We start from the raw sequence: 14273 nt of genomic DNA, 5'->3' as shown, positions 1-14273 counted from the left end.
CATCTGCACATTTGAATCATTCCAGAGTCCTCTCTAAAATAAGAAAAATTAACACTTCCACACCTCTCCCTCATGTCAATAGCTTGTTTACATATTCAGGAAACTGAAAATAGCTGCTTTTGCTGGCCTGAAGTCAGTGCAACTAAAAGGCATGACGTTGTGGAACATCCTGAAGTACCTTTTCCTTCCACACGGCCACGAGACAGTGCGTGTTTACAATACGATAAGTGCTGCCAAAGTCTACTGGCACGTACTGCACCGAAAGCATTGCCTACTAAGAACATGTGAGGAGTATCACCAGAGTCCTTCAATACTTTTGATACTTTGCCAGAAGTTTGAAACAGGGACAGGAGCAGCTGCTACTGCTAGGGTCGCTCTTGCCTGTCTGAGAGCATCAGAGCGGCGCAACCACTGGCACGCTATGGCACATGTCAGAGCAGAAAATTGTATCTAAACAAACCCGCAAATGTTGATAGTATCTTCCGAATTATCTTACTTTGAAAGAAGTTCAGGAAAAAGATAACCAAGGGCAATTCAGCATCAAATCAGGCCTTGGAGCGAAAATTTCGATGGCAACATGAGCATGGCAGTTGTACCATGCGATACACTGCCGTCATAGAAATATGTTTCTTCCGCGTTCTTGAAGCACCATGTCTTAAAATCTGTGGCTGATCCAGTGTCCTTCAACGACGCTGCCAGATATAGGTGCACCACACGGCTGCAGTAATTACAGCTCACGACTGCGTATGTCAAATCTTTAACTATACTGCAAGCCAATGCTCTGGACCTAGCAGGAGGGGCATTACAACAAAACAAACAGCATAAAGCAACTATACAACAAAAGCAGAAATACTGAGCTACTGAGTAAGACGCAGAAGTCCTGTCCTACTTTTAATTGTGGCATCATAGTGTTTATAGCGCATCGGTATCTGAATTAGACCTCCTTAGATCGGAGGTGGTCTTGGCTTAGCACCAACCGTTGCAGCTTCAGTGCGAAGTAAGCTAGGTCCAGTGGAGGGCTGTTATATACCTCATGTTTATTGGACCAGCGGTCAATTTCACTCAGTGTGTGCTTCTAATTCGGGAACTAGTAAATAACCACGGCCAAGGTTTACTTGAAATGGGTTTTCTGTAGTTTCTCTCTATCTCTTTTTTTTTTTTTTTGCATATCTTCATTTTTCTTCCGCGGTCTCATGCTGCCTGTAGGCTTCATTTGTTCTTTCATTACAGTTGAAACTCGATTTAACGAAGTTGAGGGGAGCCGTGAATTATTTTGTTAAACTGAATGAGGCATTTCTCGATCCTATAATTTGGTATATTCGATTATAAGGTGCGGCGGCACCCAAAAAGCTACCGCAGCATCATACTTGCGAAGCCTTAATGCTCCCGAAATGAAATGCGGTAAGCAAAAATCGGCCCTGTTAGCGCACAAGAAACAAAAATTGTTACTCATCAAGAAGAGTCTGAGAGGTCTACAAATTTATTTTCCAGCAATCAAGTTGGTGATCTTTGCCTGTGCGCGCTTTGCGAGCAATGACCGCACTAATTTCTCATAGATCTGAAGTGCTACATATAGCACTGTAGGCCTAACAAGCTGAGCTTGAGGGAAGGATGCACTCAAAGGCACGGGGAAATATATCAGAAGCATAATGGCGAACAAACCACAAAAAGCACGCCGCAAAAAAAAGCACCGAACAGCAACATCGCCCCTTGGAATGAGACACGAGATATTTTTTTATCGCTGTCACCATCTGGTGAATTCAACTGAACACTACAACCCGTTGTTTCGCGCCGCGCAGTTTGAAAAAATAAATAAATAAATAAATAAATAAATAAATAAATAAATAAATAAATAAATAAATAAATAAATAAATAAAAAGCGGGACGAAGGTGCTTTGCGCTGTTACCATGGGCTCGCAATCAATAACTTTTGGTGGTGCTCTTTACAAAAGACCAAAAATAGCCCCTTTCCACCCTCATTTTTCGAAAAAAGGTTCGTTAAATAGGGACAGATCACGGAATTGATTTCGTTATTTCGAGTTAGTCAAAGCATTGGATCCTATGGGCGTCTGAGAACGTACACAGCGCCGCACCGTGCCCACCGCTGGCAGAGCCCGAAGCTCCCCCATAAAGTTACGGCGGAGTGTCGTGAGTAGAAAAGTATTCAAGTATACTCTGGCATTACTTCTGACTTACGGCTCTGTACAACAAGTGGGTATGAAGAGCATCTTTTACATTTTCTTTTGAAGGAGAACTGAGCCCCATGGGAATGCCATGCCTCAGTAGGTAGAACAGCCATCCACTTCTCCAGGTTGCAAGTATCATAGTATCAGATGGTTTGCAGTGGATAGCCTATGCCATGCTGTGCTTGCGACTGCAAAGCGTTGCACAGCTAGTTCAAAATAGAACGAAACATAACTGGCATTCTGGACTGCTTCTGTTGCTCTGAAGCCCATGAAGCTCTTGTTACGCACTGCTGAATCAAGCGAGCACTTACATCCAGGATGGGGCCATTGCAGTAGGCGCATCGGGGAGAGAAGATGTTGTGGTAATCTGTCTCGCAGTACGGCTCATTGTCCCGCTCAAAGAAGTTCTTGGTGCCCAGCTCCTGGTTGCAGTGGGCGCATGTGAAGTGCTCGGGGTGCCATGTACGCCCCAGAGCAGTGACAACCTTCAAAAAGAATTGCATATGAAATCTGTAGTCTGCATCTGCCAATTCATAGCAACTAAGTACAGCAAAAACTTCAACTAGATGCTGTGAATCACTAATTTTTGCGTGCTCAATGTTTTGCAAATTCGGCCAAAGACACAGTTTAAGAACGTCTCACAAGCACTAAATTTTGCAAGGTGCTAGATTAGTGCTCTCCTCTCCCCTTCGGTTTACAGACCTTCAGCTGCTGAAGGGCATATATGCCCCAAGAATTTTGCTTCTAAGCCCTGTAACAGGGCTCGTAGCCGCACCTCCAGCATTCGCAATCTCTTAGGTTAGGTTCACACTTAGGTATCCCAGGAGGGTATTCAGCAGCCTCGCCACAGGGTTTAGAAGCAAAGCCCTCGAGCCATATATACTTGACAAAGACTGCACATGGTTCATGCTAAGCAGTTTTCCACACTCATCAAACTTGCCTCAAAAGAAACATGGCAGTAAATGAAATAAAATGCACTGGTGGCTCTTGCTCATAGTAGTGGATGGAGATTACTGGAGATTACTGGAAGTAATTCGCAATCTTACTAAATTCCATGGCCTCAGCTAGGACCAAACATCCCTTCTTTCTTTTAAACCTACTACACTCATGAGGTTTTTTGTATGAAGCATTAAAACGCACCACTGACGAAAAACAGGTGGAAGAAGCATAGCTCCGCCAGTGTCCATGGTAAGGCGAGCATCAGAACTGCAAGATGGGTCTGGCAGACCCTCACTGTCTGCATAAGCTTCTAGTGATAAAGCATGCTGGAAAGAATTTCTGTCACTGCTTGCATGCTCCGTTTCTTATGGTGCACCTGTACTTGCCTTCTGTACCTCCTTCCCTATGCGCGACCCTGTCCAAAGACTGATTTGACGGTTTAGTTCGGTCTACAGTAGGGGTGTGCGAATATTAGAAATTTCGAATACAAATCGACTCTGTTTCTACTCGTATTCATAATTGAAAAACTGATTCCGAATTTCTCAATATGTGAAAACTACCGAATACACCGAAAATTCACCACAGTTTCCCCGAACTGCACGCTTCACCTCTATGCTTGACCGCGTGGGCTGTGCAGTGAAGTATCCTCAAATTGCAATGGGGACATTTTGTGAAGAGGGAACTTCTTCCCGAAAGTATGCGCAAAATAAAGCACTTGACATAACCGGAAAAAAAGGTCCCTCTTATTTTGGTTTCATTTCAAATGCAGACATCCATGGTACAGGTGTTCATCAAATAAAATTACTGTGATGCAAACAGTTTTAGGTAGTTTCTTCAAGCCTTTCAATAATCCGAGCTTACAGTTATTTTGGACATTTTTTCTACACCCTTGAAGACAGCATTAGTGACAGTTCACTGTACTAAGCAGTGATATAACAGCCCCACTCAGTTTCACGCAAGTTCTTCATGTACAAAAACTGGTATATGATATCTTGTACAAAATTTATACAGGATATGTCACTAGGGTATACAATTCTGTGCAGTAGTAGGTCTTTATTTGCAACTACCAGGTGAATTCTGAAATAAATAAATAAAATGAACAGTGTTTGTTATTTTTTAATTTTCTATTCGTTTTTCACTTATTAGATATTTGATAATTGAAGCCATTTTTTTCCAATATTCATATTTGATTTTTATGCAAAAATTTCAATATTTGCACATCCCTAGTTTATAGGGTTTAATGTCCCAAAGCGACTCGGGCTGTGACAAATGCCGCAGTGGAGGGCTTCGGAAATTTCAGCCACCTGGATGTGCACTGATATTGCACAGTACACGAATGCCTTGTTTTTTGTTTCTATCGAAAAGCAGCCGTCGCAGTTGGGATTTGACCCCACGTCCTTGAGTTCGCCAGTTGACCTGAACTGATCACTTCAATGAAACTGCAATGATCAGACAGGTCTGGTGTGGTTCACCCTGACTAATACCTTGCGCATTCTCGACTTCTGACCTCAACACCTAAAAGCACCATTTGATCTAAAGGTACGCTAAAAGGGAATGTTAAGTCTAGCTTGACTGAGAGACTGGAGCCCCAAGAAAGGAAATAGTCGGCTTTAGAGACAACAAAACCTGCAGAGCTAGGTTGAAAAAGGTAAATTAGCAAAGATAACCATGCCAAGTGGCTTATTTACTACCACTGATGTGCTCATCATTTTTAAGTGCAAAACTTCTGGCAATCCACACGAATCCCCTGCACCCATTATAACGGCCGCGCTTAATTATCATGCGAGATTACATGCGCATTAAGGAGGTTGGTGGAGCAGAGGGCACACTGGCCACCCCCTCTGCCTCCTTGTCTCCCACAACGACGCTGCCGCGGGTTTCCCTCTTTCCTCCTGGCATAACCAGAATGCCTTCTCTCCCCGATCCGAGATGAGGAGTGCACCGGTCGCAACTCTCTCGGGGGCTCTTCGGCGGTTGATTGCGCACGGGCGCGGTTCCATTTTTCTCTGGGGAGACCGCCGCTGTCACTGAGTTGCCCGGTCACCGTACGCACCTACCGCAACGGGCCCCGAGCGCAAAGCCAAGCAAGGTGAGCAGAGCACTTCTTTCACCTCCTTGCGTGTGCTTCTCCTTTTGGTCGACGTCGAAATCGAGTGTCTGTGTGTGGCTACCGACACAGACTAGCCATGGCAGAGAGCAGGACTCAGTTTCAGTCTCTCCTAATACTGCAGTGGTGATTGCAAAATGGCAACGAAGTAAAATCACCTTAACTGTTATTACTGTGAGAACTCAGGAGCTGACGCTAGCCACTGTAATGTTGTAATTTTCTGCGAGAGCCGGAGGTCACATGACTACACTGCTCTACAGCAGGGTGACACGCGGACAGTGGGATGATGGGCATTCTCTCGTAGTGTTTTGACTTCCCATGCTCTACGGGAGGATGGACAGCGTTGTAGCGTATGCACTTTTGCGCACACACAATGATGGCATGAGAAGTAACATTACTATCCATTCTGTCGTGCCCGTTAGCCAGTTTGTTGCGACAGTTCGCAGCATGCTGCCTCGGGGCCGACTACCCAACTCTGGGTGCAAGTGGCGACCATATAAATTGCATCAGTGCAGTGGGGAGCCTAGTCAGCTGAAGGGAGCTTTAGGAACAGCGGTAAGATCCTTTTTCTTTTTTGTCGACAAGTGTTTGATGGGCTCTGGAAGCCAAGCGATGCTGCAGCGACACACATAAGGGCACGCTGGTATTGCTGCCTGTGCGGGAGTTCGAACACAGCTTGTATTGCAGTGAGCACGTTGGATCCCTGCCTGCTAAACTCCAATGACACCTTGCGCAACCTTTTTTTCCCCATGCGGACACACATGAGTACTTCGAGGTTGGTCACACCACACTGATATGAGCTATATCGCACGAAGTGTGCATCGCTGAGCACACGAGCGGCCCTAAGACTTGCATCAAGTTGTGTCATTTCGCTGCCTAGTGATGTGCATGATCAAGTTGTCAAATGGGTAGAACTTACTCTATAAGTTCACAACAACGTCACGGTTGCTGCATCGGGCACACGCTGACTGCGTGACAGAGTTGCAAGCGAAGGTGGCTGCGTTTGGCTTTACACAAAGTGCATCGCAATTCGAGCCCCACAGCGTGGCCCGAGGAGGGTGCTCTCACCCACCAGCAGGCAGCTGCAGCGAGAGGCCAGGCTCGGCATTCCACAACTTGCGCCCACGGCAGACTTAACTCTGACCAATGCACAGGGAGTAATTTCTCGTACTGAATGGACGGAACACAGTCGACATTAAGTGCATTTTGCTTCCAGAAAAAGCATGCGCTTCCTCTTTGGAAAAGACTGAGTGGGAGTAAGTTTGAAAAAAAAAAAAAGTAACTAGGGAAAACGCAGCCTTGCAGCCAGCCAGCCGAGAGGGGAGCCGGCGAATGCCAGAGCGACCGTTAAGGCATGGAGAGGCAAGCCATTCGAAGAGTGGCCACATTCCTGGACCCAGAGCCTGCAGTCACCGTCAAGCAAGAATGAGAAAACAAAAACTGTTTCTGGTCGGCCACGCAGCGAGCGAGCTGGAGTTTGTGGAACGGGCCCATGAGTCTACCAGAGTGAAGGCTGGAGCAAAGGGGCCAATTTTGAGCCACTTGAGACCCGCAGCCGCTGTTTCACCATCGGGAGCAGCTTGGCACCCCGCAGCGCACGCTCTCGGCTGCGTCAACGACGGAGGTAAACGCATCCCCCGGCAAGCTGCCCTGGCCGACCAACCATGAATGCGGTGGCACGCCTGCTGCTATAGGCACTTCCACCCGTGGCCGGCTGACAGTGAAGAAGCGGGACCTGCGGTAGCTGCAGTCCTCAACATTTCCACCCCTGGCTCCAAGGTCACGTCCGGTGGTTGTCGGCCCTGCCTCCCCATCCAGCACTCATGGCTGTGGGCTGCCTGCAACTTTTTATATATTGGCACTTTTCTTAAACGCGCTTAAAAGTTAAACGGTGTTTAGCAGCCCCACTCAGTATAGCCCTCAGTAAATGCGGCTGCTTTAAGCCATACGGCGGTTTTAAGGAGGGGGGGGGATGTGAGGATTCACACAAATCCTCTGCCTTCACTTCACTTCACTTTATTTCCTTAAAGACCTCACTCTGGAGGCATTACATAAGGGGCGGGATTAAAGACATGAAAGAATACAAGTACAGGTCATTATGTTTGAAAATGAATTTTTACGGCTTCAAGAAATCAAGATTGGCATGAGAGGGCGGCGGCTTCGTGGGGAAGGGCATTCCAGTCCACAATTGCTTGGGGAAAAAATGGCCGCGGTTAATTATCATGAAAGAATACGCGCGCTGTTAGGGAGGCTGATGGAGGAGAGGGTACACTGGCCACTTCCACTGCCTCCTTGTCTCCCACAGCGATGCAACTGCGGGTTTCCCTCTTTCCTCCCGGCGTAACCCGGAGGCCTTCTCTCCCCGGTCCGAGACGAGGGGTGCGTCGGTAGCAACTCTCTTGGAGGCTCTTCGGCGGATGAGCGTGCAAGGGCGTGGTTTCATTTTCCGCTGGGGAGACTGCCGCTGTCAGCGAGTCGCCTGGTCACCGTACCTACCTACCGCAACGGGCCATGAACGCGAAGCCACGCCAGGTGAGCAGAACACTTCACTTATTTCCTTGCGTGTGCTTCTCCTTTTGGTGGGTTTTTATTCCATCCCCTACGTGAGCGGGATGTTTGCTCACTACGGCGGTCGTATTTGAGGGCTGTTCATTTGCCCTGTATAATTACACGGGCAGCTTAAAGCTTGTTCGAGTGCGCAACTCGTGCTTGTCTGCTCTGGCCCGAACCTGCCGCAGTGGCGACTTCTCGCACCACGAGTTGGGGGTCACAGCTATTTAAGGCTGGCACGCCGCGGCTATAAGGCGACTGCAGCATCTAGCCACTCCCATGGCGCATTATCCTCGAGAATAACCCCCATAATCAATAAGCGTCATTTGTACCCCTGTCACAATACTTGCCACAACAGGACGCAACAGGCCAACCTCTGAAATGAAGCACTATGAAAGCACTGTTTCCTCAGGATGGCTTGTAAAGCTGTCTTGGGGGCAAACTGAATCCATTGTCCCAGGGAAAATTTATTACTGTGACTATGCTGGCTTTGAAAGAGAAAAACAGCTTCACTGGCATTCATACCTGCCCAACGATGGGCTTGGAACATGCGGCGCAGTGGCCCTTGGCAGTTGTGGTGACCCCCTGTTTGGTGAGGTCCGACTGCAAGGTTCCCAACATGGAATCCAGCTTGTTTCCGGCGGGCGCCTGGTTGGCCCGGTTGTTCAGTCTGTGAGGCTTGGCGTATGCTGGGTCACTCACAGGAGTGGGTGAGCTCTGCAGCTGCTGTCGGTGCTGAGGCTGAATAGGGGACTGAGCCTGCGGGCCGTTCAGCTGCATCAACAAAACAACATATGAAAAACAAAGCATTGTCACAGCTTTCATAGTCTGCACAAGTGATTGGGCACAGCCAACTCTGTCATTCAATGAATTGCCAAATTTAGGAACAGCTCTTAGCAAATAAGTAAGAACAAATGTGGTCCTTTCCTCAAACAGCAGTTAAAAATTGCTTTGCATGATTACTTGGTCCCATGCATTATAAATATATGGCATAAGTGACATTCACACTCATTAGGTTGATTCTTAAGAACAACTTTCATCCCAAAATCCCACAACTAAAATGCAAGCCTGGCTAGCTGCCAGAGCTGCTGCCATAATCAGCTGGAGACTGATGGGACATGCTTATCTTGATACTTTTTCTGCCCTATTCAGTAAATGCTAGCAATGGTCCTGTTGGCAAAGTGTTCTAATAGGCAACAGCTGTTTAGTTTCCTTGTAGGGACGTCATGTCAAATGTAAATCCCTTTGTGCAACTTGGGTGTGAATCAGCCAAATGAAAATGAGTGAACAAACAAATACGCAAAGAAATTTTGTAAACTTATGAGACAGACCCCTGAATGCATGTAGGCACAGCATCAAGATATATATGCGGCTGTTAGCCAAACAACAGGGCTTCTCTGCATGACACAGCTATCCATTTGTGTAGATCGTTAGTACTGACAGTTGCACCCAATATATGCTAGTTCCCCTCTGCCAGGACAGCATACAGGGCAGCTGAAACTCATGCTTCCTACCTTGTAGGAAGCCTTGCAAGCTCATCATGACTATAAGATTAGGATCAAGCTCTTGCAAGCTCATCATGACTATAAGATTAGGATCAAGCTCAGCAGTGCAACGAGAACTCAAGAATGCTTAGGCTGCAAGCTTATTACTATACGTTATACTATATCTCAGAAACCGTTAATGTGGCCCTTCGTTGATGCTACATGATATTTCAACTTGCATTGTGTGCCCCTGTACCACATAAATAGCTCAGTAGCAGAAGAAGATGCATTCAGCAACTCGGACATTGATATCAGGAATCACCTAAGAGAAAGCTGACGGCCAAGAATTTATCAACAAACTTTGCCAGATGAAGAATGAATGTTATCCACGCATTCTGCAATACATCTAGTATGCAGCTTGGTTAATGCAAGGAGTTTTGCAACCATTGCCTCAAGATCACAGGATCACAAATCAGTGCCCAATTAAGCAGATAGCACTACAACTTTGCTCACCTTTAATATGCACTAGCAGTTTCTATGTCACTAAACAGAGCCCCAAAAGAGTAACTTCCAAAAGTATTGATACTAATAGATGTTGACAACAGTAACCAATGTTAAGGTAATGACTACACAGTAGCACCAACAGCCTATAGTGAGCTTATCTACAAAGAATCCATAAGCACATTTGCATCCTGACAGCTGTACGCATGCCAGTTCAATTTTTACAGCTGCAACAGCTTTGCTCATAGTAAAATAACAGCACCTAGAACTACTGCCATATCATTAGATATGTGAATAAAACTGTTATTCGTTATATGGCCCCGAAAGCACTGACAAAGTACTGTGTAGCCTTTTCTATCACATGTCAGCAGTGCACTGTCCAAAAAAAAATTGGCTCTGAGCAATTTGTGTCTGTGCACTATCATGATTTTTTAAATTTCAAGTTGAGTCTTGAAAGGTGTTTACTAGGATATCTAAGATTGTTAATATTCTGCAGTGTAGCTGAGAAATGCAATCATATTTTTTACTTACTCAGAGAAATGACATCTACATATACATGCCATAGCATTCTCATTCGAACACACCACTGAAGTTTCAAGCAAGAGCCTCCGTAAAAGGGACAGTCCTGCCACCACAGACTGGCACTTGAGGTATGAGAAAACTTCACAAGGCCTAACTTCCTATCTCTCATAGACCAGCAACACACCACAACCCTTCGCAATTGGTCCACTTAATCCTCCAACATCCAATGTCCTATATAAGGTGCACGTATCCAGGGAGAAGCAATGGGCAACACACCTGCTGACGGAGAAAAAGGAGCACGTCCCCTCTTCCTCGGATGGATAAAACCCACGTCCGGCCAAACAGCACGCACCTTATAATATGCAGCACGCACGCACACACATGCACCCGAAGTCAGGAGCCACCAGAGCTCCCACGACACAAGTGGAGCGGTTATGATGCCAGCAGATGCGTTGCTGGGAGTGCCTTCCCACCACCCTCCCACATACGAGGCTGGCCTGCCAAAGACTAAAGGGGAAAAAATAGAAAGCTGGAGGAGCAGCACCCACATTTGGATGATGGAGCCAAAAGAGAAGGGGAAAGGTGGAGAGCACTAGGAAAGTTCGAAGAAGAGAGAGGTGGGGTCTGAACGAGTGGAAAGGGGACTCAAAAACAGGTGATGTCAGAAGATGACATCATCAATGCAGCAAGTATGTAGTTGCTCATATCCGTGACTCGCACAAACTAAGGAAAAGAAGGAAATAAACAAAAAATAAAGAGAGCTATCTTTGCACCTCAGGGACAAGAGCAGACCACCACTAATGTGGGACACCCTGCTCTCCCAGGGAGTTAAGCACATGCTTTCTCACTCTAATAAACACCATCTTAAAGGAGGAAAAACAACATAAAGAAAGAAGACCAAGAGAAAAAGATAAGGCACGGGGGAGGAGCAATAAAAAAAAAAAGTCAAACCACCAGCAGGGCAACCTGCCAAGAGAAGCAGTGGCCTCTGCTCCATGCTGCTACCCTCACCGTGACCGGCCGGGCAGGGCATCAGTGGCAGGAAGAAAAGCCGCGCTTGTTTGGGGTCCGAACAGTGTGAAAGAAACCTGACTCGCTGCTTTCTAAAGGGTGAAAAAAAGGCATCCCCCTTTCCCTCGGTGCCTGTTCTTTTTTCTTTCGCTTTCTGGGAGGTCACTTATACTTGAAGAGAGACAGAATGGCATTGCAATAATAATCTATGCAGTGAGGTTAGTACACAATGTCACTGGCCAAGAGATTTCACCTGGCATTCTGCATATTTCAGCAAAGATCTGCACTTGTCACAGAAAACAAGAGTTACCACTTGGTCAATATTTATGCATCTTCTCCGACACAAGTTTCAGTAAATAACAGAACAGAAGACTGCAGGTAAGTGTCACTTGTGATACAGAACATAACAAATGTTTACGAATGCTTTCCACTTCTGTGAACAGAACTACGAGGGTTGCTAATGTATACTCACAGAACTGGTCATTTTGAACATATTTATCAAAGTGAGGTTGCAGCGAAGTTGCCCAAGATCCAAAAGGCCTACTGCAATATAAATTCATGCAGAAGCCAAGCCCAATGGTAAAACTGCCTAAAACTTTCATGGTCATTATGTTGCATTGGCAGGGAACAGAGCAGTTTTGAATTCTCATCCTAACCTAGTGAACGTGCCTGAACATTTGTAGCCAGTTTTACTGTAGGCATTCAGGTATCATCAAAATTAGGTAAATTTAAAATATGTGCCGATCCTGCAGTTTCTTTTACATTTCTGCAATAGGGGAACCAATAATGATGAAATCCTGAAAGTTCACGTGTTTTATTCTTCATTTTCAATGCATGCTAGCCTTAAGCAGAAGCCGCTGCTGAAACTGCCTAGCCACAGAAAGAAGTCTTCGCTTTCCTGCTAACAACTGGGATGAGAAATTAATTAGTCCAATGCTAACCCAGCTTCAACACTTGCTACACAGAGCAGAAATACAAATAAAGGAAGTCTATTTAGTACACAGTGTTACGCGTAAACACAAAATGTTTGCAGCAGTCGCTTCGTGGAAAATGGACCTAAACAAACAACCCTGGTGTCATTAATGTGACACTGCTGCCGTTATGTTTCTAGCATTAATCATTTTCTCGTAGTTCAATATTCAAACACATCTCAAGTTCCCACTCAGCAAGCTGCTAGTTAAAAGTCTGTTAGTTAAGAGAGGTGCTATTCATCACTCAATCAATGAACTTGTTTTCGTTGGGTTTATGGGATTTAACGTTTCTAAAGTGACTCTAGATATGAGAGACACCGTAGTGGAGGGCTCCGGAAATTTCGACCACCTGGCATTTTTTAACGTGCACTGACATCACACAGCACACGACCGTCTTGCTTTTCACCTTCTTCGAAAAGTGGCTACTGTGGCTGAGATTTGATCCCACGTCCTCGGGCACAGTAGTTGAATGCCGTAACCACTGAACCCCTGCGGCAGGTCACAACACTGAAATCTACCCCTGAGAGGCTTCACCTACTACCGAACACCAAACTACCTATCTCCATATTCCACAATGTTTCTACCCACTAGAGGCCACAATGCAGTGGAATAAAAGTGACATTGAAATCAAATTCAGAAACACACTGGGAAAGATGGCTACCGCTCTAGAAGAATCAGCCACTTTACCTTACCGCACTTCTCTAAGGAAGAAGGCTGCCCATCCGCTGCCACTCTTGATCCACCTACCAGTCCTATCTCCGCCATTCCCCTACCGTCGCACTTCAGAAGAATTCTGTTTCGTGTGTGGAGCCTCGGCTTAGAGTAAACGCATTCATTAGAGCAGTAACAGCATCAAAGAAATCAATGAGAGTAAATACTAGAGGAGGAATACCTTAAAGTAAAGTACTTCTGCTCTCTGCTTTCACAGACCTGTTGCATTGAATGTCAAACTGTACTGCCATTCTTTTTGGCTTAAATTTAGCCGCAGGAACCAAAAACTTCGCACTTAAGACTTTCACTGCAGAGCTCATATGATGACTGTAGTGGCAAGCCAAAGCAACTGCCATTTCTTGTAATGCAAATAAAAGAATGCAAGTCAAAAGCTTTTCGAATGGAACACTTGAGTCATTTCCCAGTTTGTACAGCAGTCAATGTTGGTATAAAATTTTCTTGCTTAAAATAAAAAGCATTCAAATTGAATTGCATGCAGTTTGCCTACTTAAGCATATACCGTATGCTTGGCCCCATTAACGAATGCAGGTGCATAGACATATTTGTGAACCACTTACATTGAAGTCTGAAAGTGATGCCATCAAGTCATCCAGCTCCTTTGTTGCAGATGAAGCAGTAGGAGTTGGCGTGCCGTAGTTGCGTGTGCTTGACTTGGGGCTTTGTGGTGCCTTTGGGCTGCATAAGGCATGATAAGCAGAACAGATTTCATTCATAAACATTCACTACCTCCACATCCTCTGAGTAAAAGCTCTTAAGAATGATCGATGACTTCACCAGCAAGATTTGATGCGTGCATAGCTTTTTTCAAAGAAGAATATGCCTGTTCTATGTGGCAAAGATAACAAACAATGACCATAATGATGGTACTCCATTCTGCATCCACACCTCTCGGAGTCAAATGTGGTGCTTTAGGTGAATCACTTTCCTTTCGTGTATACTTAAGTGACGAGCGTGAGCCACCATAGTGCAACCTGACCATTCTGTTGACAATGTTATGGTCTCTCACATCCTGTGCCTTGAGGGCACACTGAGTGGCGAGCAGCGGTAACAGCAATTGCTTTTAGAAAACACTGGCCTTATGGTACAGTGATAGAGATATATTCATTCCATCTGGTGATCAGGCACAGCAGTTGCTCAACAAAAAGGCTAATCTCGCTTATATGTAAACATCACCACCCCCATTCCCGTCGCTAGATTTAATTGTTAGGCTCCACGAGCAGAATGTGGCTCATTTTTCTTCTCAGAAATAAAATATCACTGTACGTGACTT

General features: G+C 45.7%; 1 protein-coding gene across 5 annotated transcripts in view; it reads right to left on the bottom strand.

Moving 5' to 3' along the window:
• Pax (paxillin) overlaps window positions 1-14273 on the bottom strand; it is an 84402-nt gene that overhangs the window by 6863 nt on the left and 63266 nt on the right. For all 5 annotated transcript variants that reach the window (XR_014706212.1, XR_014706211.1, XR_014706213.1 and 2 more), the window contains exons 5-7: window positions 13561-13678; window positions 8308-8556; window positions 2498-2671 (exon numbers count right to left, since the gene is read on the bottom strand). Coding sequence is in view for 1 of the 5 variants with exons in the window: in XM_084599616.1 (XP_084455742.1) it covers window positions 2498-2671; window positions 8308-8556; window positions 13561-13678 (541 nt within the window). In the remaining 4 variants the exon portion in view is untranslated. The remainder of the gene's footprint in view (window positions 1-2497; window positions 2672-8307; window positions 8557-13560; window positions 13679-14273) is intronic.

Source organism: Amblyomma maculatum, chromosome 3, assembly GCF_055883805.1.
Source record: "Amblyomma maculatum isolate TAMU_Amacu chromosome 3, ASM5588380v1, whole genome shotgun sequence".
In the NCBI taxonomy this organism is placed as follows: domain Eukaryota; kingdom Metazoa; phylum Arthropoda; class Arachnida; order Ixodida; family Ixodidae; genus Amblyomma; species Amblyomma maculatum.
This window is presented reverse-complemented; position numbering and strand designations above follow the sequence as displayed.